General features: G+C 55.4%; 2 protein-coding genes across 5 annotated transcripts in view; one reads left to right on the top strand and one right to left on the bottom strand.

Moving 5' to 3' along the window:
* Positions 1–12854, top strand: part of acacb (acetyl-CoA carboxylase beta) — a 43309-nt gene extending 30455 nt beyond the window's left edge. For all 4 annotated transcript variants that reach the window (XM_030369978.1, XM_030369980.1, XM_030369979.1 and 1 more), the window contains 17 exons: positions 221–376; positions 522–644; positions 1089–1358; positions 2933–3030; positions 3158–3278; positions 3738–3848; positions 4307–4450; positions 4797–4917; positions 5495–5591; positions 5680–5776; positions 6832–6967; positions 8241–8418; positions 9649–9761; positions 10201–10355; positions 10770–10940; positions 11425–11561; positions 11952–12854. In XM_030369978.1, the coding sequence (XP_030225838.1) occupies positions 221–376; positions 522–644; positions 1089–1358; positions 2933–3030; positions 3158–3278; positions 3738–3848; positions 4307–4450; positions 4797–4917; positions 5495–5591; positions 5680–5776; positions 6832–6967; positions 8241–8418; positions 9649–9761; positions 10201–10355; positions 10770–10940; positions 11425–11561; positions 11952–12069 (2346 nt within the window). In that variant the 3' untranslated portion in view covers positions 12070–12854. The remainder of the gene's footprint in view (positions 1–220; positions 377–521; positions 645–1088; positions 1359–2932; positions 3031–3157; positions 3279–3737; positions 3849–4306; positions 4451–4796; positions 4918–5494; positions 5592–5679; positions 5777–6831; positions 6968–8240; positions 8419–9648; positions 9762–10200; positions 10356–10769; positions 10941–11424; positions 11562–11951) is intronic.
* On the bottom strand, positions 12734–27046 carry foxn4 (forkhead box N4). The gene is made up of 10 exons (XM_030369983.1): positions 26064–27046; positions 24676–24768; positions 20224–20399; positions 19713–19822; positions 18246–18356; positions 18021–18148; positions 16945–17041; positions 16651–16858; positions 14510–14938; positions 12734–13861 (listed from the first exon to the last, which is right to left on the bottom strand). Exons 2-10 carry the CDS (start codon positions 24753–24755, stop codon positions 13626–13628), a joined length of 1575 nt encoding a protein of 524 aa, XP_030225843.1. The 5' UTR covers positions 24756–24768; positions 26064–27046; the 3' UTR covers positions 12734–13625.
* Between the last annotated feature and the right edge of the window lie 788 nt (positions 27047–27834).

Genomic DNA, 27834 nt, shown 5'->3' with positions numbered 1-27834 from the left:
TTTTATTTCTTATTCCATGCTATCTATCATCTCTTATAGGATCTTATTATCCCGGCTCTCATACCTGTGGAAGGACAACGAAAGTCATTTGTATTATCAGTTGAAGCACTTTGCAAAGCACTAGTTTGGAAAAGGCCCTCTATAAATAAGCTGTTATTATGAACTATAATGATTAATAGTTGTGTTATTGTTTCTAACCCGACGGTGACTCTGGCTCCAGATCATGTTCCAGTCGTACGGGGACAAGCAGGGCCCGCTGCACGGCATGCTGATCAACACGCCCTACGTCACCAAGGACCTGCTGCAGGCCAAGCGCTTCCAGGCCCAGAGCCAGGGCACCACCTACGTATACGACTTCCCCGAGATGTTCCGACAGGTACCCGCTGCTCGATGCCCGGCTCCTCCTCGAGTGTGGAGGTGATCTCATGGAGGTCATGGGGTCATCAGGGTCAGTAGGTTCCTCCTCTGCGCCCCCCGGCCCTCCTAAGCCCCCCCCCCCCCCCGTCTGTCTGCGTCCCCAGGCGCTGTTCAAGCAGTGGGGCCCCGGGGATCGCTGCCCCAAGGACGTGCTGCTGTGCACAGAGCTGGTCCTGGACTCGGAGGGAGGCCTGGCCCAGATAAACCGGCTCCCCGGAGACAACGACGTAGGCCACGCTCCATCAGACACACTCACAGACGTGTCACAGATACATCACAGACACAGACACACTCACAGACGCGTCAGACACACTCACAGACACGTCACAGATACATCACAGACACACACACAGTCCATCCCCCTCTCCTCCATGTTGTTCAGTCTGGACTGGGTAGTTAATGTTGAAGGGGGAAAAGTTGACATATTTCATATACTGGATATAGAATAATTCTGAAATCCCGTGAACAAGGTTTTCCCTCCGCGGCATTCATCAACTCACCGCAGGTTTTCCGGGGAATAATTTGCCCCTCCGTTATTTGTCGTTCGAACCCGAAGTTCGAATTCTGAACTTCCAATCACGAAGTCTGACCTTGGTGTCCTTGTTAGTGAGAGTCTCTCTTGGTAACGTTCCCACCGCTGCCCCCCCCCCCCCCCCCCCCCCCCCGGCCAGGTGGGCATGGTGGCGTTCCGCATGAGGATGAAGACCCCCGAGTACCCCGGGGGCCGCGAGGTCATCGTGATCTGCAACGACATCACCCACCTGATCGGGTCCTTCGGGCCCCAGGAGGTCGAGCTGTTCCTGCGGGCATCGGAGCTGGCCCGGGCCGAGGGGCTGCCCCGCGTCTTCATCGCCGCCAACAGCGGCGCCCGCATCGGCCTGGCCGACGAGGTCCGCGGCATGTTCCAGGTGGCCTGGATCGACCCCGCCGACCCCTATAAGGTGAGGCTGGGACGGGGGACCCCTGAGTGGGTTAGAACAGGTCCTCTGACGAGGACGTACAGGGCGCTGTAGCTTAAACTGAGGACGTACAGAGCGCTGTAGCTTCAACTGAGGACGTACAGGGCGCTGTAGCTTAAACTGAGGACGTACAGAGCGCTGTAGCTTAAACTGAGGACGTACAGAGCGCTGTAGCTTAAACTGAGGACGTACAGGGCGCTGTAGCTTAAACTGAGGACGTACAGAGCGCTGTAGCTTCAGCTGAGGACGTACAGAGCGCTGTAGCTTAAACTGAGGACGTACAGGGCGCTGTAGCTTCAACTGAGGACGTACAGGGCGCTGTAGCTTAAACTGAGGACGTACAGGGCGCTGTAGCTTCAGCTGAGGACGTACAGAGCGCTGTAGCTTAAACTGAGGACGTACAGGGCGCTGTAGCTTCAACTGAGGACGTACAGGGCGCTGTAGCTTAAACTGAGGACGTACAGAGCGCTGTAGCTTCAACTGAGGACGTACAGAGCGCTGTAGCTTAAACTGAGGACGTACAGGGCGCTGTAGCTTCAACTGAAGACGTACAGGGCGCTGTAGCTTCAACTGAGGACGTACAGGGCGCTGTAGCTTCAACTGAGGACGTACAGGGCGCTGTAGCTTAAACTGAGGACGTACAGGGCGCTGTAGCTTCAGCTGAGGACGTACAGGGCGCTGTAGCTTAAACTGAGGACGTACAGGGCGCTGTAGCTTCAACTGAGTTCCTCTGATGACGTACAGAGCGCTGTAGCTTCAACTGAGGACGTACAGGGCGCTGTAGTTTAACGTGAGTTTGTACAGAGCGTGGTAGTTTAACGTGAGTTCATACAGAGCGTGGTAGTTTAACATGAGTTCTTACAGAGCGCTGTAGTTTAACGTGAGTCCGTACAGAGCGCGGTATTTTAACGTGAGTTCGTACAGAGTGCGGTAGTTTAACGTGAGTTCGTACAGAGTGTGGTAGTTTAACGTGAGTTCGTACAGAGTGTGGTAGTTTAACGTGAGTTCGTACAGAGTGTGGTAGTTTAACGTGAGTTCTTACAGAGCGCTGTAGTTTAACGTGAGTTCTTACAGAGCGCTGTAGTTTAACTTGAGTTCGTACAGAGCGCGGTAGTTTAACGTGAGATTGTACAGAGCGCGGTAGTTTAACGTGAGTTTGTACAGAGCGCAGTAGTTTAACGTGAGTTCGTACAGAGCGCGGTAGTTTAACGTGAGTTCATACAGAGCGCGGTAGTTTAACATGAGTTCTTACAGAGGGCTGTAGTTTAACGTGAGTTCGTACAGAGCGCTGTAGTTTAACGCGAGTTCGTACAGAGCGCTGTAGTTTAACGTGAGTTCGTACAGAGCGCGGTAGTTTAACGTGAGTTCGTACAGAGCGCTGTAGTTTAACGTGAGTTCGTACAGAGCGCGGTAGTTTAACGTGAGTTCGTACAGAGCGCTGTAGTTTAACGTGAGTTCGTACAGAATGCGGTAGTTTAACATGAGTTCGTACAGAGCACTGTAGTTTAACGTGAGTTCGTACAGAGCGCGGTAGTTTAACGTGAGTTCCTCCGCAGGGCTTCAAGTACCTGTACCTGACGCCCCACGACTACACCCGCATCAGCGCCACCAACTCAGTGCACTGCCGTCACGTGGAGGAGGGCGGGGAGTCCAGGTAACGGGGCGACCCTCTTACAGTACAGTCACCAGCAGCGGGGATGGGTCTCCAGTTATACTGGGATACAGCTGATCAACCTGCCTCCAGAGGTCTGGGCTCCAGCTGATTGACGGGCTCTCCTCAGGTACATCATCACTGACATCATCGGGAAGGACGACGGGCTGGGGGTGGAGAACCTCCGCGGCTCGGGGATGATCGCCGGGGAGACGTCGCAGGCCTACAACGAGGTCATCACCATCAGCATGGTAGGACCCGGGGTCTCTGCTGTCTGTCTGTCTGTCTGTCTGTCTGTCTGTCTGTCTGTCTGTCTGTCTGTCTGTCCTGTCCTGTCCTGTCCTGTCCTGTCCTGTCTGTCGGTCTGTCTGGCTGTAGACCACCGTAGCGGTTGTTTATTAATGTGCTTCATGGTGGTAGTGGACAAGGTGAAACACACTCACTATCCCTCACTCACTATCACTCTCTTACTCACTATCACTCACTCTTACACTCAAACTCACACCCACTTTTTAAACAAGGTCATCATAACACGATCTGATTGGTCCTGGCGTACACCATGTTTAGATGAGGTCATCATAACCCCTTCTGATTGGTCCTGGCGTACACCATGTTTAGATGAGGTCATCATAACCCCTTCTGATTGGTCCTGGCGTACACCATGTTTAGATGAGGTCATCATAACCCTTTCTGATTGGTCCTGGCTGCAGGTGACGTGCCGGGCCATTGGCATCGGGGCGTACCTGGTGCGTCTGGGCCAGAGGGTGATCCAGGTGGAGAACTCCCACATCATCCTGACCGGGGCGGGAGCCCTCAACAAGGTCAGACCTCCTGCACCGCGGGACCCATCGGGGCGCTGCCGTCAGCCACTGGTCATACTGGGCTTACTGGTCTGGTCTTGGCCATGCATTGGATTGAACAATTCAGACCACAAACCTCATCAAATGTATTTAAAGAGACGCACCTAGAGATGGTCCACCTGCACTAATCTAGGATTATATATTACAACCCATTTCATTTAAACAGGAAGGTCTACTGCTCAGGGAGGTCGACTCCCAGTCTGATGGTCGTGGGTTCGAACCCCAATGTGTTAACCTACCTCGTGTTAGGGTTCTACTGTTTGAGTTCTCTAGCCCTGAACAGCACCTTGAAGTGCTGTGTGTGTGTGTGTGTGTGTGTGTGTGTGTGTGTGTGTGTGTGTGTGTGTGTGTGTGTGTGTGTGTGTGTGTGTGTGTGTGTGTGTGTGTGTGTGTGTGTGTGTGTGTGTGTGTGTGTGTAGGTGCTCGGCCGGGAGGTGTACACCTCCAACAACCAGCTGGGGGGGGTCCAGATCATGCACAACAACGGGGTCACGCACACGGCCGTACCCGACGACTTTGAGGGCGTGTTCACCATCCTGCAGTGGCTCTCCTACATGCCCAAGGTCTGGAATCACCCGGGAACAATGTCCTCATGTTCACTCTGGAGACCGGGAACAATGTCCTCATGTTCACTCTGGACACCGGGACGGTGCATGACGTAGTACTGCTGTTTCCCTGTGGTCACATGACGTAGTGCTGCTGTTTCCCTCTGGTCACATGAAGTAGTGCTGCTGTTTCCCTGTGGTCACATGACGTGGCGGTGCTGTTTCCCTGTGGTCACATGACGTGGTGGTGCTGTTTCCCTGTGGTCACATGACGTGGTGGTGCTGTTTCCCTGTGGTCACATGACATGGTGCTGCTGTTTCCCTGTGGTCACATGACGTGGTGGTGCTGTTTCCCTCTGGTCAGAACAACACGTCCCCGGCCCCTGTGGTCGCTCCCACCGACCCCGTGGACCGAGAGATCGACTTCACCCCCACCAAGACCCCCTACGACCCGCGCTGGATGCTGGCAGGACGCCCCCACCCCAGTGAGTCCCGCCCCCCTTCAATCGTAGGCCCACCCCCCTTCAGTCGTAGGCCCGCCCCCTTCAGTCGTAGGCCCGCCCCCTTCAGTCCTATGCCCGCCCCCCTATAGTCGTAGTCCCGCCCCCCTTCAGTCATAGCCTCTCTCTCCCCTTCAGTCGTAGGCCCGCCCCCACCCCAGTGAGTCCCGCCCCCTTCAGTCGTAGTCCCGCCCCCACCCCAGTGAGTCCCGCCCCCTTCAGTCGTAGTCCCGCCCCCACCCCAGTGAGTCCCGCCCCCTTCAGTTTATTATCTCTCTCATTCAGCAGTACTCTGTTGTAATAAATGTCTGAGATGCCGTCCCCACTCTAAGGGGCGGGTCAGGGGGTACGGGGGTATTGGGGTACGGGGATACGGGGGCCCCCCACCTCCACTGCAGGTAGACCGGTCTTTGAGGGGTTCAGACCCCAGAACAGCTCAGCCGGGCCTAAACCCCCTCCCCTCTAAAGCCCCCCCACTTCTAACCACTCATCACCAGTTTACTTCCTGTTTACCTCCTGGTTCTGATGTGGTGTTGTTGTTGTTGTTGTTGTCGTTGTGTAGCGGTGAAGGGGGCGTGGCAGAGCGGGTTCTTCGACCACGGCTCCTTCATGGAGGTCCTGGGGTCCTGGGCGCTGACGGTGGTGGTGGGCCGAGCGCGGTACGACCTCCGACCTCCGACCTCCGACCCCACATCCTCCCGCGGCCGCTGGGGGTCAGGCGTCTGACCTTTCGTCTCCCCACTGCAGGCTAGGAGGCATCCCGCTGGGGGTCATCGCCGTGGAAACGCGCGCCGTGGACCTCACCGTCCCCGCCGACCCCGCCAACCTGGACTCTGAGGCCAAGGTAGGACCTCCCCCGGCCCCGGTGGTCCGGACCCGGTCCCGGTGGTCCGGACCGGGTCCCGGTGGTCCGGACCGGGTCCCGGTGGTCCGGACCGGGTCCCAGTGGTCCGGACCGGGTCCCAGTGGTCTGGAACGGGTCCCAGTGCTCTGGACTGGACCGGGTCCCAGTGGTCTGGACCGGGTCCCGGTGGACTGGACCGGGTCCCGGTGGTCTGGAACGGGTCCCAGTGGACTGGAACGGTTCCCAGTGGTCTGGACTGGAACGGGTCCCAGTGGTCTGGACTGGACCGGGTCCAGTCCGGTCCAGACCACCGGGACCTGGTGGTCCGGACCGGGTCCCGGTGGACTGGACCGGGTCCCCGTGGACTGGAACGGGTCCCAGTGGTCCGAACCGGGTCCCAGTGGTCTGGACTGGACCGGGTCCCAGTGGTCTGGACTGGACCGGGTCCCAGTTGTCTGGACTGGACCGGATCCCAGTGGTCTGGACTGGACCGGATCCCAGTGGTCTGGACTGGACCGGATCCCAGTGGTCTGGACCGGGTCCCAGTGGTCTGGACCGGATCCCAGTGGTCTGGACTGGACCGGATCCCAGTGGTCCGGTCTGGACCGGGTCCCAGTGGTCCGGACCGGGTCCCAGTGGACTGGAACGGGTCCCAGTGGTCTGGACTATTTTTTAATTCTCAACTCTTATATGCTCAGCAACAGTCGATTATCAAAAGTAATACCCCGCCGGAAGTTGTGATGGGCCATTCTAGTGAACGGAGCGTTCCACAGTATTGAGAAGAGCCGGGTACTAACGGTGGTCATTGATCCCCTGGTTATTGATCCCCTGGTTATTGATCCCTGGTTATTGATCCCTGGTTATTGATCCCCTGGTTATTGATCCCCTGGTTATTGATCCCCTGGTTATTGATCCCTGGTTATTGATCCCTGGTTATTGATCCCCTGGTTATTGATCCCCTGGTTATTGATCCCCTGGTTATTGATCCCTGGTTATTGATCCCTGGTTATTGATCCCCTGGTTATTGATCCCCTGGTTATTGATCCCCTGTCCAGTTCCTGCAGCAGGCAGGGCAGGTGTGGTTCCCCGACTCGGCCTTCAAGACGGCCCAGGCCATCAGCGACTTCAACCGCGAGCGCCTACCCCTCATGGTGTTCGCCAACTGGCGGGGCTTCTCCGGGGGCATGAAGGGTACCTGAACCTCCCCTCCCCCCTCCCCTCCCCCCCCTCTCCCCCCCCTCCCCCTCCGCCCTCCCCTGCCCCCTCCCTCCTCTCCTCTCAACGTTCTCCTCCTCTCTCCTCTAAACGTTCTCCCCCTCTCTCCTCTAAACGTTCTCCTCTCTCCCCTAAACGTTCTCCTCCTCTCTCCTCTCTCCTCTAAACGTTCTCCTCCTCCCCCCTCTCTCCTCTAAACGTTCTCCTCCTCTCTGCTTCTCTCTCCTCTCAACGTTCTCCACCTCTCTCCTCTAAACGTTCTCCTCCTCTCTCCTCTAAACGTTCTCCTCTCTCCCCGAAACGTTCTCCTCCTCTCTCCTCTAAACGTTCTCCTCCTCCCCCCTCTCTCCTCTAAACGTTCTCCTCCTCTCTGCTTCTCTCTCCTCTCAACGTTCTCCTCCTCTCTCCTCTAAACGTTCTCCTCCTCTCCCCTTTAAACGTTCTCCTCCTCCCCCCTCTCTCCTCTAAACGTTCTCCTCCTCTCCCCTCTCTCCTCCTCCCCCCTCTCTCCTCTAAACGTTCTCCTCCTCCCCCCTCTCTCCTCTAAACGTTCTCCTCCTCTCTCCTCTAAACGTTCTCCTCCTCCCCCCTCTCTCCTCTCTCCTCTAAACGTTCTCCTCCTCCCCCCTCTCTCCTCTCTCCTCTAAACGTTCTCCTCCTCCCCCCTCTCTCCTCTCTCCTCTAAGCGTTCTCCTCCTCCCCCCTCTCTCCTCTAAACGTTCTCCTCCTCCCCCCTCTCTCCTCTAAACGTTCTCCTCCTCCCCCCTCTCTCCTCTAAGCGTTCTCCTCCTCCCCCCTCTCTCCTCTAAACGTTCTCCTCCTCCCCCCTCTCTCCTCTAAACGTTCTCCTCCTCCCCCCTCTCTCCTCTAAACGTTCTCCTCCTCTCTCCTCTAAACGTTCTCCTCCTCCCCCCTCTCTCCTCTCTCCTCTAAACGTTCTCCTCCTCTCCCCGCTCTCCTCCTCCCCCCTCTCTCCTCTAAACGTTCTCCTCCTCCCCCCTCTCTCCTCTAAACGTTCTCCTCCTCCCCCCTCTCTCCTCTCTCCTCTAAACGTTCTCCTCCTCTCCCCTCTCTCCTGTAACCGCTCTCCTCCTCTCTCCTCTAAACGTTCTCCTCCTCTCTCCTCTAAACGTTCTCCTCCTCTCTCCTCTAAACGTTCTCCTCCTCCCCCCTCTCTCCTCTAAACGTTCTCCTCCTCCCCCCTCTCTCCTCTAAACGTTCTCCTCCTTTCTCCCCCTCTGCTCCTCAGACATGTACGACCAGGTCCTGAAGTTCGGGGCGTACATCGTGGACGCGCTGCGGGCCTTCCAGCAGCCCGTGCTGGTGTACATCCCCCCCCACGCAGAGCTGAGGGGGGGGTCGTGGGTGGTGATCGACCCCACCATCAACCCCCACTGCATGGAGCTCTACGCCGACCAGGAGAGCCGGTAGCTGCCCACGGGCCCTCCTCTGGTTTAACAGATAACTTAAATATGCACTTAAAATAGTACTCAGCATCACTTAGCGTCACATGGCGTCTTATCCTAGCTATCGTTGTTGACTACGGGGAATGGGTTAACCTAGTGACCTGCTTGGCGCTGGGTTCTGTGAACATCCTTGCTCTACGGACAGTGATATATGGTGGTTTCTCTTTCTTCTGACTAATGGACTTATTTTAAGTCTCTCTGGATAAAAGCGTCTGCAGAATGCCCTGATGTAGATGTGAGTACAGGTGACGACAGCGTCTGTCTACTGCCTATAGTTGATCCAACATCTGGAGCCTGAGTAACGCTCTGTCCAGAGTAACGCTCTGTCCAGAGTAACGCTCTGTCCAGAGTAACGTTCTCCTGTCCTGAGTAACGTTCTCCTGTCCAGAGTAAAGCTCTGTCCAGAGTAACGCTCTGTCCAGAGTAACGCTCTGTCCAGAGTAACGTTCTCCTGTCCTGAGTAACGTTCTTTCCTGAGTAACACTCTGTCCTGAGTAACGCTCTGTCCAGAGTAACGCTCTGTCCTGAGTAACACTCTGTCCTGAGTAACGCTCTGTCCAGAGTAACGTTCTGTCCTGAGTAACACTCTGTCCTGAGTAACGCCCTGCCTGAGTAAAGCTGTGTCCTGAGTAACGCTCTGTCCTGAGTAACGTTCTGTCCTGAGTAACGCCCTGCCTGAGTAACGCTCTGTCCAGAGTAACACTCTGTCCTGAGTAACGTTCTCCTGTCCTGAGTAACACTCTGTCCTGAGTAACGCTCTGTCCTGAGTAACACTCTGTCCTGAGTAACACTCTGTCCTGAGTAACGCTCTGTCCTGAGTAACGCCCTGCCTGAGTAACGCTGTGTCCTGAGTAACGCTCTGTCCTGAGTAACGTTCTCCTGTCCTGAGTAACACTCTGTCCTGAGTAACGCTCTGTCCTGAGTAACACTCTGTCCTGAGTAACACTCTGTCCTGAGTAACGCTCTGTCCTGAGTAACGCCCTGCCTGAGTAACGCTGTGTCCTGAGTAACGCTCTGTCCTGAGTAACGTTCTCCTGTCCTGAGTAACGCTCTGTCCTGAGTAACGTTCTCCTGTCCTGAGTAACGCTCTGTCCTGAGTAACGTTCTCCTGTCCTGAGTAACGCTCTGTCCTGAGTAACGTTCTGTCCTGAGTAACGCTCTGTCCTGAGTAACGCTCTGTCCCGTATCCAGGGGGGGCGTGCTGGAGCCCGAGGGGACGGTGGAGATCAAGTTCAGGAGGAAGGAGCTGCTGAAGACCATGAGGAGGTTGGACCCCCTGTACGCCGGCCTGACCAACCAGCTGGGTGAGGAAGGGGAACGGGTTAACCTAGTGATGGTTAGTGCTGGGCACCTGGTTCTATAACATCCTTAGAGTACCGACTGTAGAGATAGGTTGTTGTTTCTCTTTCTCCTCTTTCTCCTGACAAATGGACTTATTGTGAGTCTCTTTGGATAAAAGCCTCTGCTAAACGCCCCGAGGGTCAATCTTCTTAAGGAGGTCCTCAGGCCCTGACCCTCTAAGAGCTGGTATCTCCTGGAGGAGGTTCTCAGGGTCTGGTATCTCCTGGAGGTCCTCCGGCCCTGACCCTCAGGGTCTGGCCTCTCCTGGAGGAGGTCCTCAGGGTCTGGTCTCTCCTGGAGGAGGTCCTCAGGGTCTGGTCTCTCCTGGAGGAGGTTCTCAGGGTCTGGTCTCTCCTGGAGGTCCTCGGGCCCTGACCCTCTGAGGTGCTCCTGTCCCCCCAGGGTCCCCGGACCTCCCTGAGAAGGAGCGCGAGGCCGTGGAGGGGCAGCTCCGGGCCCGGGAGGAGTTCCTGCTGCCCATCTACCACCAGGTGGCGCTGCAGTTTGTGGACCTCCACGACACGCCCGGCCGCATGCAGGAGAAGGGCGTCATCACCGTGAGTCCGGCCCGTCCTGTCCCCCGTGGGTCTCGTTAAGGAGCGACACAGGGCAGGCTTTATGTACACATAGCGTCACCGTGGGAACACGGCAACACGCACCGTTAGTTATTGACATACATGCACTTATTGAGCATGAAAAACATATTATAAAAAAATATATATATTTGTATGCCCTACCACACTTAGTGTTCTATCTTTTAATAAAATGTATTTATTTTTTCGGATAATCCTGAGTTGAACAATGCTAACAATTTCCTCCCTGGGATGGAGACATGAATGTGTGTGTGTGTGTGTGTGTGTGTGTGTGTGTGTGTGTGTGTGTGTGTGTGTGTGTGTGTGTGTGTGTGTGTGTGTGTGTGTGTGTGTGTGTGTGTGTGTGTGTGTGTGTGTGTGTGTGTGTGTGTGTGACAGGACATCCTGGAGTGGAGGAACGTGCGGAGCTTCTTCTACTGGCGGCTGCGGCGCCTCCTGCTGGAGCAGGTGGTGAAGCGCAGCATCCAGCAGGCTAACCCCGACCTCAGCGACGGACACCTGCAGCCCATGCTGCGCCGCTGGTTCGTGGAGACGGAGGGCACCGTCAAGGTAGGTTGGAGCGCAGGGGGGGGGGGGGGGGGGGGGGCTGTCCGTCACCAGGGTATGATATTGTTCAGGGCCCCTCCCCCCTTCAGCCGGCCTGGGGGGGGGGCTGCCGGACTGTTATGTGAAGCAGCAGTAGGGTCCCCAGGTGTGTGGGGGGTCCCGGGCTTTAGGGTTCCAGGTCTGGTGGGGGTCCAGGCAGTGTGCGAAATACCCGTCACTATTCGGGGGGTCCCCATCCCCCGATTGTTGCGCAATGCCGATCTAAATGATCTCAATATGCAGTAGGCCTATAACATTACAATATTTCATGGATGCAAGCAATCAGTCTATTTCGCACTCTGGGTCCAAGTCTGGTCCATGGGGGGTAACGTGTGTGTGTGTGTGTGTGTGTGTGTGTGTGTGTGTGTGTGTGTGTGTGTGTGTGTGTGTGTGTGTGTGTGTGTGTGTGTGTGTGTGTGTGTGTGTGTGTGTGTGTGTGTGTGTTCAGGCCTACCTGTGGGACAGTAACCAGGCAGTGGTGGAGTGGCTGGAGAAGCACCTCTCCCGGGAGGACGGGACGCTGTCGGCCGTCAGCGAGAACATCAAGTACCTGAAGAGGGACTACACCCTGAAGCACATCAGGAGGTGGAGCAGACGCACACACACACAGACGCGCACACACACACACCCAGACGCGCACAGACACACACACGCCCACGCACACGCACACAGACAGGCACACAGGCAGGCAGACAGGCAGGCAGACAGGCAGACAAATAGACACACAGTAACAAATGTGTTACCGCCTAGCCTACACACTTCAGTAGGCAGTAAGTGCGTGCTTTACATTCAGAATTGTAAGCGACAAACGTTGACCTTAAAGTACATGTAAAGACAATTATTCATGTTTTTATTATGACTTCACAGCTCTGTACTCTGCTATGTACAAAGTATTTAATATGTGTTCATATTGTGTCCTTAAAGTGTAAGGTTGATGTAACTTTGTGTGTGTGTGTGTGTCTGTGTTTGTTCCAGCCTGGTCCAAGCCAACCCCGATGTGGCCATGGACTGCATCGTCCACATGAGCCAGAACCTCAGCCCGTCGCAGCGGGCCAAGGTCACCCATCTGCTGGCCTCCATGGACACCAGTTAGGGCGTCACCTTACCCTCGTTGGGCCGACAGACCTCTCACCCTCTAACCATCAGCTCGCTGATCTTCTGACTGAACTCGGCGCCAGTTTGCAGCCGCGTGTAGCCGCTGAATCCAGCGTGACGCTCACTCCTCTGACCGGGTCTGAGTCGGCTTCATCTCAGCTTCCTGTCATGTCACCGGTGAGTTCATGGATCGTTCTTCAGGATGTTATTGAACGGGGACCTCGGTCGCGCTCTCCTCTCCCCTCTGAGCTGAACGCGTTCCTCAGCGGTCGGTAGGGCCCTGCCTTCACAGGCTGGCCTCAAGTCTTCACGGCTTTGGTCTCGGATGTTTAGTCAATGTTGAACATTCTTCAGAATAATGCTCGCACAAAAAACACCAAGAACTTTACCTTTATGTCAGATCAATGTGCTAAATCTGGGTTAAACAAGCAGCCAGTATGGATTTGTAATTATGATCTAAACATATGATTGTAAAGTGTTCCTATATCACGTTAAATTAGTCTTTGACATTTCATTATGCGTGAGGCCGAATGATTTCATGTTTGGCTCAACTATTTGTGTTACACAAATATTGTAAAAAGAAATGCAAAAATGTACTATCTATGAATCTGTATTTATCAAGAGTGCTTTAACCTTTAATATCATTATTATTACTATTATTATTTCAATACCGACACCATGATTTCAGTCGTCTCTTTTTAAGTGCCATGAGTTCCCTGATATTTGTTACGTTGGTGATATTTAATGCCTGATCAATAAATGCTAGAATATATAATTGCGTTACGTTTTGAGCCGTTCTTCCTCCTCCTCGTTCATCCTCAACGACTAAAGGGGCCAATCGTAACACATCTTGTTTGGACCCATGTGACACACCATCTGCTGTTTTAAAATAAAGGTTACTTTTGATAAAGACAAAGAGGATTCCCGTTTGATTCAGCCTTGGTTTAGTGTTTATTCCGGTCAGTGATTGATTATATTAACATGTGGTTCGGATGACATTCAGGGTACTTTACAGTGTTGGCACACATTTGGAATCAGTGGGTAAATTCAGTTTGAAGAAAGCTTTTATACGTAGAAAAAACACATTCAAATATATACAGCAAACGTTCCCTTTTTGTCCGGCTGCATTTGATATATAAATAAAACACCAGTAATTCCTACCACAAAACGACGTACAGACGTGCAGACAGACAGACAGACAGACAGACAGCTACGGGGTCTGTCTGTACGGTGGAGATGACCTCCGTCCAGGGCGGAGGGTGGTGCGCTAACCCCGTCAGGCCTTACGGCTGTTTGGCAGAGCAGACGTAGTCCTTCCCTTTTTACACAACATGTCTCCTCGCATTGATTCAAGTCCGTTCACAGTTCTCATCGTCCGTCTCAAATCCTGGAACCTCATTGGTTCCCCAGCTTTGTGTCGACAGACCTCACCGGCACCCGACCAATCAGAAGGGCCGTGTCCCGGGGTCTCCCTTTGGTTGGATCCACGGGGTTCATAGTTGTGGATCCTGGCGCCGGATTGGCCGGCGGCGTGCGTGCGCCCTGGCCCCGCCCCTAAAGCAGGGCGATGGGCTTGCTGTTGGCGGGGGCGGCGGCCATGTACTGGGCGGAGAGGGCGTCCAGCGCGGCGTAGGAGGCGTACAGCCCCGTCACCTGCACGTCGCTCAGGGGGGCAGGGGGCAGGGCCAGGCCCCCCAGGTCGCAGTCCGACAGCCGCAGCGGGGAGCTGCTGAAGGTGCCCAGGGCGTCCAGGTTGAAGCTGTCGTCCTTCATCTCCTCCCACAGGTTCCCTGAGGACACAGGAGGACTCACTCATCAACACGGCCTGGGGGGTCGTGGGGCTCCACCCCTGGGGTACATGCACCGTGGGGGGAACATGTACCCCCTAGAGTACGTTTACCTGGGGGATCATGGGTATCGGGGAGGCTCCAACCCCTGGGTTACATGTACCATAGGAGGCACCCTGGGGGGAGCATGTACCCCCCAGGGTGCCCCCTAGAGTACATGTACCCTAGGAGGCACCCTGGGGGGAACTTCCTCCATTTCCTTCTACTACTTCCTGTACTTCCTCTATCTCATTGTACTACTTCCTGTCCTCCCTGCTGGGGCACAGACCGTCCCTTTTGGGACCAGAAGGGACGGTCAGGGGTGTGACCGGGGTGTGAACGGGATGTGACCGGGGTGTGAACAAGGTGTGAGCGTGATGTGACCGGGGTGTGACCGGGGTGTGACCGGGGTGTGAACGGTGTGTGAGCGTGATGTGACCGGGGTGTGACCGGGGTTTGACCGGGGTATGAACGGGGTGTGACCGGGGTGTGACCGGGGTGTGAACGGGGTGTGACCGGGGTGTGAACGGGGTGTGACCGGGGTGTGAGCGGGGTGTGAACGGGGTATGAAGAGGGTGTGATCAGGCGGGTATCCGCGGGCGCTCCACCCACCTTGGAGGGCGAAGTCCATGATGCTGGGGTCCAGGGCGTCCACCTCGGAGTCGCCCTGCAGGCCGTAGTAGTCGCCCTGGGGCAGCTTCCCGGGGTGCTGCACCATGGGGCTGTGGAGGGGGGGCGTCTGGGCCGGGGCGGGGGACATGGGGGACATGGGGGACATGGGCGCGAGGCGGGCCTGCAGGGCGTGGAGCTGGTGCTGCTGGTGCTGCTGCTGCTGTTGGTGCTGCTGCTGGTGGTGTTGGTGGTGGTGCTGGTGGTGGTGGTGCATGGGGAGGCACTGGAGGGACAGCGTGACCACGGGCGGGGCCTGCAGCTGGCCCGGGGCGGGGCCGTGGGCGGGGCCATGGGCCAGCCGCGTCACCCCCGCCTCCGCCTTGCGCCGGCAGCTGTCCGGGCGGTCGGTGATCAGTTTGTCCAGCTCGTCTGAGGGAGGACGAACCACTGGTCAGGAAACATCCCATAATATCAGAATAAGGACTGCTTACCTCTCAGAGACCCAATCAACCCGAGACGTTCTCCACTCAGACTCAAAGCACCTCTTCCCAAATGCCGTCTGTTATTAAAGTACCATCGTATCGTAGCGCCTAGCAGGATTATCCAGGGTCAGTTAGGTACCCACCAGGGTTAGTTAGGTACCCCCCAGGGTTAGTTAGGTACCCCCCAGGGTTAGTTAGGTACCCACCAGGGTTAGTTAGGTACCCCCCAGGGTTAGTTAGGTACCCCCCAGGGTTAGTTAGGTACCCCCCAGGGTTAGTGAGGTACCCACCAGGGTTAGTAAGGTACCCACCAGGGTTAGTTAGGTACCCACCAGGGTTAGTGAGGTACCCACCAGGGTTAGTTAGGTACCCCCCAGGGTTAGTTAGGTACCCACCAGGGTTAGTTAGGTACCTACCAGGGTTAGTAAGGTACCTACCAGGGTTAGTTAGGTACCCACCAGGGTTAGTTAGGTACCCACCAGGGTTAGTGAGGTACCCACCAGGGTTAGTGAGGTACCCACCAGGGTTAGTGAGGTACCCACCAGGGTTAGTGAGGTACCCACCAGGGTTAGTTAGGTACCCACCAGGGTTAGATAGTGTTAGCCATGGTTATTAAAGTGCCTACCAGGGTTAGTAAGGTACCAGCGTATCTCATGGTTTAAGGTCTAGAGATGGGTTTAGTGTCCTTCCAGGGTTAGCTAGGGTTAGCCCGAGTTAGCTCGGATTAGCCAGGGTTAGCTCGGGTTAGCCAGGGTTGTTAAGGCCTCCTAGCAGGGTATAAAGGCCTCCTAGCAGGGTATTAAGGCCTCCTAGCAGGGTACCCTAGCAGGGTAATAAGGTGTCCCTCCTGGTTTGAGGTCTGGAGGTGGCTTTAGTCTCACCGGGGTTAGCCATGCTGCGGGGTACCCTAGCAGGGTCATAAGGTGTACCTCCTGGTTTGAGGTCTGGAGGTGGCTTTAGTCTTACCGGGGTTAGCCATGCTGCAGGGTACCCTAGCAGGGTAATAAGGTGTGCCTCCTGGTTTGAGGTCTGGAGGTGGCTTTAGTCTCACCGGGGTTAGCCATGCTGCGGGGTACCCTAGCAGGGTAATAAGGTGTGCCTCCTGGTTTGAGGTCTGGAGGTGGCTTTAGTCTCACCGGGGTTAGCCATGCTGCGGGGTACCCTAGCAGGGTAATAAGGTGTCCCTCCTGGTTTGAGGTCTGGAGGTGGCTTTAGTCTCACCGGGGTTAGCCATGCTGCAGGGTACCCTAGCAGGGTAATAAGGTGTCCCTCCTGGTTTGAGGTCTGGAGGTGGCTTTAGTCTCACCGGGGTTAGCCATGCTGCAGGGTACCCTAGCAGGGTAATAAGGTGTACCTCCTGGTTTGAGGTCTGGAGGTGGCTTTAGTCTCACCGGGGTTAGCCATGCTGCGGGGTACCCTAGCAGGGTAATAAGGTGTACCTCCTGGTTTGAGGTCTGGAGGTGGCTTTAGTCTCACCGGGGTTAGCCATGCTGCGGGGTACCCTAGCAGGGTAATAAGGTGTCCCTCCTGGTTTGAGGTCTGGAGGTGGCTTTAGTCTCACCGGGGTTAGCCATGCTGCAGGGTACCCTAGCAGGGTACCCTAGCAGGGTAATAAGGTGTGCCTCCTGGTTTGAGGTCTGGAGGTGGCTTTAGTCTCACCGGGGTTAGCCATGCTGCGGCGGATGGCGGGCAGGTCCTTGCGCTTCCACTTCTGCATCTCCTCCTCCATCTTGTCGATCTTGGCGGGGTTCAGCGCCCAGAGGCAGCCCTTCCTGGACGAGCCGCTCAGCTTGTTCTCCACCTTCTCGAAGCACTTGTTCAGCGACAGGTTGTGTCTGACCGAGTTCTTCCAGCCGTCCGGCGCCGTCTGCACGCGCAGAGACAAAGGCCAGGGGTTAGCTTAGCACCTAAACTAGCTGAGCACTCACACATGGGAGGCGTGCGCGTCAGTACCTTGAAGTAAGGGAAGTGGTCCTTCATGAAGCTGTAGATCTCGCTGACCGGCAGGCTGCCCGTCTTGCTGTTCTTCAGAGCCATGGCGATCAGACAGCTGGCAGGAGAACAAGAACCAACGGGTCAGCTCCACAACCAGCTCACTAATGGATCATGGCAGCCAGAGAACAGATGTTCATAGACCCAGATGCTTGGCACTTGGTTCTATGAACATCCTTCCTGTACCCACAAAGATATATTGTTGTTTCTCTTTCTTCTGACAAATGTACTTATTGTAAGTTGCTTTGGTTAAAAGCGTCTGCTAAATGCTCTCAATGTAAATGTAATGTGTTTCTAATGTGTCTAATGTCTAGTTTCACACCAGAGCCTGAGCTGTTTGCTCAGGCTCCCAGAGGGTCAGGGTTAGGGTTCGGGTCAGTGTCAGGGTTAGGGGTCAGGGTAAGGGGTTAGGGGTCAGGGTTAGGGGTCAGGGGTTAGGGTCAGGGTTAGGGTCAGGGTAAGGGTTAGGGTTCGGGTCAGGGTCAGAGTTAGGGGTTAGGGGTCAGGGTTAGGGGTCAGGGGTTAGGGTTAGGGTCAGGGTTAGGGGTTAGGGTCATGGTCAGGGTTTGGGTCAGGGTTAGGGTTAGGGTTCGGGTCAGTGTCAGGGTTAGGGGTCAGGGTTAGGGTCATGGTCAGGGTTTGGGTTAGGGTTAGGGTTCGGGTCAGTGTTAGGGGTCAGGGTAAGGGGTTAGGGGTCAGGGTTAGGGTCATGGTCAGGGTTTGGGTTAGGGTTAGGGTCAGGTTTAGGGGTTAGGGTCATGGTCAGGGTTTGGGTTAGGGTTAGGGTCAGGTTTAGGGGTTAGGGTCATGGTCAGGGTTTGGGTCAGGGTTAGGGTTAGGGTTCGGGTCAGTGTCAGGGTTAGGGGTCAGGGTAAGGGGTTAGGGGTCAGGGTTAGGGTCATGGTCAGGGTTAGGGTCAGGTTTAGGGGTTAGGGTCATGGTCAGGGTTTGGGTTAGGGTTAGGGTCAGGTTTAGGGGTTAGGGTCATGGTCAGGGTTTGGGTCAGGGTTAGGGGTAGGGTCAGGGTGAGTCCTCACCTGTAGGAGTAGATGGGCTTGGGGAAGGCTTTGGGCTGCAGCTCCTGGTTCTGAGGGGCAAGGCGGGGCTGGGTGAACAGACTCTGGCTGCTGAAGGCCACGTTGCTGTAGAGCCCAGCAGGAGAGCACTGGGGGAGAAACAACTAGTCAGAGCCTTCCCTCCCACAGGGAACACCCCACTGCCTCCAGAGAGGAGGAGGGCCGCGTGCTGGTGGGGAGGCCTACCTGTTGTCCCGCCGGCGAGAGGGAGTACACCTGCGGGGGGGCGGGCTGGTAGGAGGAGGCGGGGCAGGGGTACCCGGGGGAGGGCTGGCCGCCGATGGAGAACGGAGACATCTACGCAGAACACACACGGAGACACCAGGATCAGCATGGAGGGCGCTGGGTGCAGTCCCCCACTGGGATACACGTACTGGGTCCAGTCCCCCACTGGGATACACGTACTGGGTCCAGTCCCCCACTGGGATACACGTACTGGGTCCAGTCCCCCAGTGGGATACAAGTACTGGGTTCAGTCCCCCACTGGGATACACTCACTGGGTTCAGTCCCCCACTGGGATACACGTACTGGGTCCAGTCCCCCACTGGGATACACGTACTGGGTTCAGTCCCCCACTGGGATACACTCACTGGGTTCAGTCCCCCACTGGGATACACGTACTGGGTCAAGTCCCCCACTGGGATACACGTACTGGGTTCAGTCCCCCACTGGATACACGTACTGGGTCCAGTCCCCCAGTGGGATACACGTACTGGGTTCAGTCCCCCACTGGGATACACTCACTGGGTTCAGTCCCCCACTGGGATACACGTACTGGGTCCAGTCCCCCACTGGGATACACGTACTGGGTTCAGTCCCCCACTGGATACACGTACTGGGTTCAGTCCCCCAGTGGGATACACGTACTGGGTTCAGTCCCCCAGTGGGATACACGTACTGGGTCAAGTCCCCCACTGGGATACACGTACTGGGTTCAGTCCCCCAGTGGGATACATGGGGCTGTATTCAAACTACACACTGTGATGCTAGCTGTATTCAAACTACACACTGTGATGCTAGCTGTATTCAAACTACACACTGTGTTGCTAGCTGTATTCAAACTACCCACTGTGATGCTAGCTGTATTCAAACTACCCACTGTGATGCTAGCTGTATTCAAACTACCCACTGTGATGCTAGCTGTATTCAAACTACCCACTGTGATGCTAGCTGTATTCAAACTACACACTGTGATGCTAGCTGTATTCAAACTACACACTGTGATGCTAGCTGTATTCAAACTACACACTGTGATGCTAGCTGTATACAAACTAGTTGTAAACAGGGGGTTCACCCACACTCTGTGAGGGCATAGGGCCGGTTGAGTAGGGTTCACCCACACTCTGTGAGGGCATAGGGCCGGTTGAGTAGGGTTCACCCCCACTCTGTGAGGGCATAGGGCCGGTTGTGTAGGTGGTTGACCCCCACTCTGTGAGGGCATAGGGCTGTGGTAGTGTACAGGGTTGACCCCCACTCTGTGAGGGCATAGGGCCGGTTGTGTGTAGGGGGTTGACCCACACTCTGTGAGGGCATAGGGCTGTGGTAGTGTACAGGGTTGACCCCCACTCTGTGAGGGCATAGGGCTGTGGTAGTGTACAGGGTTGACCCCCACTCTGTGAGGGCATAGGGCCGGTTGAGTAGGGTACACTCACACTCCCGGTGTGGGCGGAGAGCAGGTTGACTCCCAGGGGGCCGTGCTGCATGTTGCTCTGCAGGTGGAGCATGGCGGCGTGGGCCCCGGACATCGTCATGTTGAGTTGAGCTGCAGAGACACAGTTTACATTACTATATATCTATATATAGAGATATAGATAGATGTAGATATAGAACTATCTAACTATGGTCATGGTGTTCAGCTGAGCTATAGACACACACACAGTATATATTTAATCTATCCATCTGTTTATCTGTCTGTCTGCCTCTCTCTCTCTTGCCCTCTCTCTCTCTCTCTCTCCCTCCCTCCCTCTTTTTCTCTCTCCCCCCTCCCTCCCCCCTTCTCTCTCTCGCCCTCTCCCCCCCCCCCCCTCTCTCTCTCCCCCCTACTCCTTCTCTCTCTCTCTTCCTCCACCTATCAGGGGTCTTAGCCCAGTTCGTCTCAGCCAATCCCAGCAGCCCCCGTCCTGTGGGCGTGTCCTGAGGGCGCGAGGTGCCCTGCTGTCTCACCTGTCTGCTGCTCCAGCAGGCGGGCCCCCGGGGGCCCCTGTGCCCCGTCGCCCAGGCCCCTGCCGTCCACCATCTGCTGCAGGCGGGGGACGTCCACGGAGGTGAGCCACGACAGGGACTGCAGGTCCCCTGGGAGGTCCTCCTCCCGCAGCTGGGAGGGGTCGGTGGTCAGCAGCCTGGGGGGGGGGGGGGAGGAGGTTAGAGCTGCTGGAGGAGGGGGGGGGGGGGGGGGGGAGGTTAGAGCTGGAGGAGGAGGAGGGGGGGGGGGAGGTTAGAGCTGGAGGAGGGGGGGGGGGGGGGCTAGAGCTGGCGGAAGGGGGGGGGGGGGGGGGGGTTAGAGCTGGCGGAAGAGGGGGGGGGGGGGGGTTAGAGCTAGTGGAGGGGGGGGGTTAGAGCTGGTGGAGGGGGGGTTAGAGCTGGTGGAGGAGGGGGGGGGGTTAGAGCTAGTGGAGGGGGGGGGTTAGAGCTGGTGGAGGGGGGGGTTAGAGCTGGTGGAGGAGGGGGGGGGGTTAGAGCTAGTGGAGGGGGGGGGGGGTTAGAGCTAGTGGAGGGGGGGGGTTAGAGCTAGTGGAGGAGGGGGGGGGGTAGAGCTGGTGGAGGAGGAGGGGGGGGGGGTTAGAGCTAGTGGAGGAGGGGGGGGGTTAGAGCTGGTGGAGGAGGAGGGGGAGGGGGTGGAGAGGTAGTGGAGGGGGGGGGTTAGAGCTGGTGGAGGAGGGGGGGGGGGTGGAGAGGTAGTGGTGCTGGGGGGGAGGATGGGGGGCTTAGGGTTAGAGTTAGGAGGGTGGGGGTTGGGGATGGGTGGAGGAGTGTTGGGGCGGAGGAGGACGAGGTGGAGGGGCGTTGGAGAGGTGGGGGTAGGGATGGGGTGGAGGAAGAGGTTTGAGGGGGGAGGGTAGCGGGGGGGGTGGGGAGGGGTGTAGCCGCGGGGCTTGGTGGAGGTGTTTGGGGGGGGATTGGTTAACGGGCGGGTGGAGGTGATGGAACAGCCCTCAGCCTGTAGAGGTGGGGTTTTGTCATTCAGAGTCAAAGTGTGGTGGGTCTCAGGGCTGCGGGGAGAGATAAGGCTCAGGCCACTCCGGGCTCTGAGCTCAGCAGATTAACGCCGCCGTTATTAAGCAGTGACAGTTTTAATCAACAAAGGATGGATCAGAAAGCCTTTTCTAACCGTCTTAAATAGCGTCTGCTTGATTTAGTTGTGGTTTTTCAACTCTATGTTAACATCCAAGATTAGGCGTTCTCCCTTTAAAACACGAATCCATTGAGGATCAACATTAAGAGACAAAAACACCACAAAAACACACATTTAAGTGTTAATAGACACAGGATAGGGTCACTTTAATTAATATTTTAGTTAATGTACTGCCGATAATTAATCAGGGTTCAGTGTTTAATCAAGGAGCTCTGAGTAAGAGGCTGGAGCAGGAGACTCTCAGTCAACACACTCAGGCCTGCTGCAAGGAGCCCGGTTGCTATGACGATATATTCAGTTACTGTGGACAGTGGAGTGCTCCTCAACGCCTGTAAACCCCCCACCCTGTGTCAGGTGACCGTGGACGCGCGTCACCCATTGGCTGAATCGTAAGTAAACAACGGCGCGCGTTTGAAACACGGGAGCTCAGCACATGGCGCTGCAACAGTTGGCCCGCCTATTGAAAAATGATCACCTATTGTGTCCCAAACGACAAATCTGCCCAGTGGCACGTGTCCCATTGTCTTCCCCAGACCCTCCCTTGATTGTCCCCCCCCCCCTCTCCCCCTCTCCCTCCCCCCTTTAACCAGCCCGTGCATTAATCTGGTGGAATGACAGCCCTCACACAAGGGGACAAATAGGATGCCATCTGCCTCCCTGTCCCTTTCCAGCCCTAACTGCCCTCTCCCTCCCCCTGCCTCCCCTGCCTCCCTCATTATACCCCCCCCCCCCTCCCCCAGACCTGGTCTCTTGGCCTTGAGGGGGGTGGGGGCGTGTGTGTGTGTGTGTGTGTGTGTGTGTGTGTGTGTGTGTGTGTGTGTGTGTGTGTGTGTGTGTGTGTGTGTGTGTGTGTGTGTGTGTGTGTGTGTGTGTGTGTGTGTAAGTGCAGTTTGAAGTCAGCCTCAGTCCTTATGAAGGTCTAGCAGTTTGAGACAAGTGACATCACGGCAAGCAGGGATCAGCACACACACACACAGACACACAGACACACAGACACAATCACACACAGACACACACACGCGCGCGCGCAGACACACACACGCGCGCAGAAACACACGCAGACACACACACGCACACAAGCAGACACACACACACACAAACACACACTTACACTCCTCTTACCAAACATATGAGCTACTAAATCATTTAGAATGGCCATCCCATAATAACAGACATGATGTGCAGAGTAATCCGACACCGCTCACAATATGACAATATTTCAAAGTGGGCTTTCGAGTGTAACTGCTTCTACAGGAACCCCCCCCCCCCCCCCCTCACTCTGTCAACCTCTCCTTTGTCTCCCTGCATCGCCATGGCTCCCGCCTGTCTCTCTGTCTCTCTCTCTCTCTCTCTCTCTCTCTCTCTCTCTCTCTCTCTCTCTCTCTCTCTTTCTCTCTCTCTCTCTCTCTCTCTCTCTCTCTCTCTCTCTCTCTCTCTCTCTCTCTCTCTCTCTCTCTCTCTCTCTCTCTCTCTCTCTCTCTCTCTCTCTCTCTCTCTCTCTCTAAGACACACACATACACACACACTAAGAGCCACCAATAACAAAATATCAGCCTTCAAACAGGAAGAGCAATATAATAAATACATAAATCAACAAAGGAATAAACAATAAAAAACACATGATGTGAGCTTTTATCTCCAGCATGTTTATGAAATAATTATGTTTTGTTTTAAATCCAATAAATTGAATGCATCGATTATACGATCAACCACACTGGGGCAGTATTGGTAATGGTTGATATTTTCAGAATAAAATGTTGTGAAGATGAACCTCTTCTCTCTCTCTCTCTCCCTCTCCCTCTCCCTCTCCCTCTCCCTCTCTCTCTCTGTCTCTCTCCCTTTCTCTCTCTCTCTCTCTCTCTCCCTCTCCCTCTCCCTCTCCCTCTACCTCTACCTCTCTCTCTCTCTCTCTCTCTCTCTCTCTCTCTCTCTCTCTCTCTCTCTCTCTCTCTCTCTCTCTCTCTCTCTCTGTCTCTCTCTCTCTCTCTCTCTCTCTCTCTCTCTCTCCCCCCCCCCCCCCCCTACAGGGCTCAGAGTAAAGACTGCTCACTGAGGCAGATCATGTTCAGCTGGTCCCCCCCCCCCCCCCCTCTTTAAGTTATACAAGGTCTCACAGAGGTTTAACAACACTAGATATTGGGCCACCTCCTCCTCTCTCCTCCCCTCCTATCTCCCCCCTCATATCTGTCTCCCCCCCCTCTCTCCTCCCCTCCTCTCTCCTCCCCTCTCTCCTCCCTGCCTGTCTCCCCTCCTATCTCCCCCTCCTCTCCCCCCTCATATCTGTCTCCCCCCCCCTCCTCCTCCCCTCCTCTCTCCCCCATTGGAACCCTCTCCCGGGCTATGAGAACCCCACCTCCCCCCCTCAGCCTTCACCCTCCCTCGGCCGGGGGCTGATGGGACTGGAGGTCTTGGTCTGAGGTCTGGGGGTTTGAGGTCTGGGTCTGGGTCTGGGGGTCTCTGGGTCTCTGGGTCTCTGGGTCTGGGTCTGGGGGTCTCTGGGTCTCTGGGTCTGGGGTCTCTTGGTCTCTGGGTCTGGGTATGAGGGTCTGGGTCTGGGTCTGGGGGTCTCTGGGTCTGGGTCTGGGGGTCTCTGGGTCTGGGTATGAGGGTCTGGGGGTCTCTGGGTCTCTGGGTCTGGGGTCTGGGTCTGGGGGTCTCTGGGTCTTGGGGTCTCTGGGTCTGGGTATGAGGGTCTGGGGGTCTCTGGGTCTGGGTATGAGGGTCTGGGGGTCTCTGGGTCTCTGGGTCTGGGGGTCTTGGGGTCTCTGGGTCTGGGTATGGGGGTCTGGGGGAGAGGGGGGTGTTTCGTGTGCAGACAGCGGGAGTGTAAACAGACCTGATGGTTTCTGACAGATCCATTCAGACCCCAAATTCATTTATTCTTCAGTGGAGGTTTTTCTTCTCTCTCTCCCCCCCTCCTTTTCCTCCATGCAGCCCTCCCCCCTCCTCCCCCCCCTCCCACACAAAAAGAGCTGTCTGTCCACCTTGAGATTAAAAAGGCCCATCGTAAAAGGATAGACATAATTTGTTCCGTGACACCCCAGGGTGTGTATACCTTTTAGGGTCCTGATTAGCAGGGATAGCCTATTTTCGTATTCTATTGAGGGCTGAATTATGGAGTCTTTGTTCCTTTTAAGATCTGTTTAAACTTCAATGTTCAAAGTGCTCTGCTGTATCCATCCACAGTGAAGTCATTTTGGTTCTGATGGGGAATCCTCTAATTGTGCTGTGAGAGTGATCCCTGATCGGTGCTGGAGACCCACCTGTAGTCCTGGTGGGTCGGCTCCGGGCCGGAGGGCTCCATGAGGCCGGACATCCTGGGCGGGAGGCCTCCTTCGATCATCTCGTGTTTACCTCTGTAACCCAACACAGCGTCGTTAGCCTGCTGACCGTCTGAACGCCTGCGGCACAAGGCCTGGGTCACAGCCAGGCTGGGTCTAACACAGCCTGGGTCTAACCCAGCCTGGGTCTAACCCAGCCTGGGTCTAACTCAGCCTGGGTCTAACCCAGCCTGGGTCTAACCCAGCCTGGGTCTAACTCAGCCTGCCTGGTTCACAGCCAGCCTGGGTCTAACACAGCCTGCCTGGTTCACAGCCAGCCTGGGTCTAACACAGCCAGCCTGGGTCTAACACAGCCAGCCTGGGTCTAACACAGACAGCCTGGGTCTAACACAGACAGCCTGGGTCTAGCACAGCCAGCCTGGGTCTAACACAGCCAGCCTGGGTCTAACACAGACAGCCTGGGTCTAACACAGACAGCCTGGGTCTAACACAGACAGCCTGGGTCTAACACAGACAGCCTGGGTCTAACACAGTCTGGGTCTAACACAGCCAGCCTGGGTCTAACACAGACACCCTGGGTCTAACACAGACAGTCTGGGTCTAACACAGACAGCCTGGGTCTAACACAGACACCCTGGGTCTAACACAGACAGTCTGGGTCTAACACAGACAGTCTGGGTCTAACACAGACAGCCTGGGTCTAACGCAGACAGCGTTTCACCGTGAGCCACTCAGAGGTTTGGATGGACGGGTTGTGGAAGTTTGAAAGCTTCATTCAGTATTTGTTTTATTTAGGTTACACTGAGTACAGTTAAGAACGGAGCGACACGTTATTTTAAAATCATTGTTGATTTATAACCCGGACACAAGGAGAAATAATCACAAAGTAATAATCACAAAGCATTGCTGTGGCAGTATGTATTATTACACTATAATTATTACAGTATAATATCAGCAACCGTGCCATAACGCCACCAATAAAAAATAAAAATAAACACACCAACACAAATAGAGTATGTATGGTTTATAACAAGCCCCTCACAAGAGGTATTTTATTATCATTTATCATTATATTTATTATCATTTATCATATCATTTATCATTTGACGAAGAAGGCCTCCTCCGATTTAAGCTACTATGACCGATATTTAAAACACAATTGACTATTGCTTTATGACTATTTTAACTCGGAAATATCAGCCTTATCAACCCTAATCAATTCAAATGTAACCACACGAAGCTCGCGTTTTGTGCAGCGTTTTCATATAAGAACACAATCACGAATCAATTTAAACAGTTCAGCCCACTTTTATCCCAGTTCGTGTTACTGGTTGACCGTTTACTGCTGAATAAGGAACCGCTAACATCACCTGTTGGAGATGACGTGAGGAGGAAAAGGACGGAGCGCGTCTCAGGACGTGGTCTCCAGACTGTACTGGACTCGGTGATCGGGACGTGGTCTGCAGACTATACTGGACTCGGTGATCGGGACGTTGTCTCCAGTAGAGGACGCGGTGATCGGGACGTGGTCTCCAGTAGAGTAGGGCCTACGAGGGGATCAAGACGTGGTATCCAAACTGTACTGGACTCGCTGATCAGGACGTGGTATCCAGTGGAGGACGCGGGAATCAGGACGTGGTCTGCAGTAGAGGTAGTGGTGATGATCTGGATCCTCTTGAACCGTTTTTTAAATTTCCCTCTCGGAGCTGTCCAGCACCGGCGCATGCGCAGTGCGCGCCTTACAGTGGAGGCTTCAGGACCAGCAGTCTGACAGCTGCTGGGATACCAGTGGAACCAGTGCGTCTCTGGGAGGCTGCGGGAACACACCCACCGCTCCCAGCTCCTCGGTGATAGTCTTCAATGATCTTGAAGGAGTTCCATTAACTAGTAATTGATATAAAAATGCGAAGAGAATACATTTATATATATCGAAGAAATCCAAAAATAATTAAACTTTTTCAATGGCCCTCATCTAGAGACCGTTGTGCCTGGGGCGGGTCGGGTCTGCTCTGCCCTGCCCTGGTCTGCCCTGGTCTGCCCTGGTCTGCTCTGGTCTGGTCTGATCAGGTGTGGACGGGTCTTGTCTGAGACACACAGCTGAGCCTCGGGTCCCGGTCTCATGGCCTAATAAAGTTTCGTGGTTCCAAGGCCTCAACGAACTTCTTATGGCAGAAGCGCTGAAAGAGCTAACAGCTAACGGCTCACAGCTCAGAGCTAACAAACTCTTTATAAAGTCCTTCAGTCTCTCGGGTCCAACGGCCCGTGTGCCTCGCGACGCCTCGGTGTGAGGAGGGGAACTCAGGCGCGAGCTTTAGAGGGCTTGCTTCCCGCCGCGGAGCCCGCGCCTCGAGCGCTCCACGGGGGGGAGGGCGGGGGAGGGAGCGGACCAGGGTGGGAGCAGGGCGGCGCGAAGAGGGAGCGGACCGGGGTGGGAGCATGGGGCCGGGGACACAGGGCGGGGGAGGGAGCGGACCAGGGTGGGAGCAGGGCGGCGCGAAGAGGGAGCGGACCGGGGTGGGAGCATGGGGCCGGGGACACAGAGAGGCTGGGAAAATGTGTTAAACCGTGTGGTTTAACCCCTGGTCTTAGTCCTGGACGTGGACTTAAACCGTGTGGTAACATCTAGGACCTGATCCGGGAACAGGACTTAGACCTTGTGGTAACATCTAGTCCCGGTCCTGGTCCTGATCCGGGAACCGTGTGGTAACATCTAGTCCAGGTCCTGGTCCTGATCCGGGACCAAGACTTGACCGTGTGATAACGTGAAGTGATGACGTGCTTAGGGGGCCCCGATATTAACGTGGAATTCAGGATGAGAAGGTTATTAGTGCCGAATTCTTGAAGTGTGTGGGGGAGTGAACCCATGACGGGCCGCCCCTGGGACCCTCTGTGGGGGAGTGAACCCATGAGGGCCGCCCCTGGGACCCTGCAGATGGTGAATCACGCTGTCACAATGGGCTCAATCAATGATTACATGCATGAGCGTAACGGACAAAAATAAGAGCTCTCTTCAAGGTCCGGGCCGCCGGGTCCTAGAGCCCGCATGGTTGGGTTTGACGAAGACGTCAGAGCGCACTGTCAGAGCGCTGATTATCATTATAATAAATTAATACATTAATGATTTATCAATAAATAAATAGT

The sequence above is a fragment of the Gadus morhua genome, chromosome 11 (assembly GCF_902167405.1).
Source record: "Gadus morhua chromosome 11, gadMor3.0, whole genome shotgun sequence".
In the NCBI taxonomy this organism is placed as follows: domain Eukaryota; kingdom Metazoa; phylum Chordata; class Actinopteri; order Gadiformes; family Gadidae; genus Gadus; species Gadus morhua.
The sequence above is the reverse complement of the archived record's forward strand: the minus strand, read 5'-3'. Positions and strand labels throughout refer to the sequence as shown.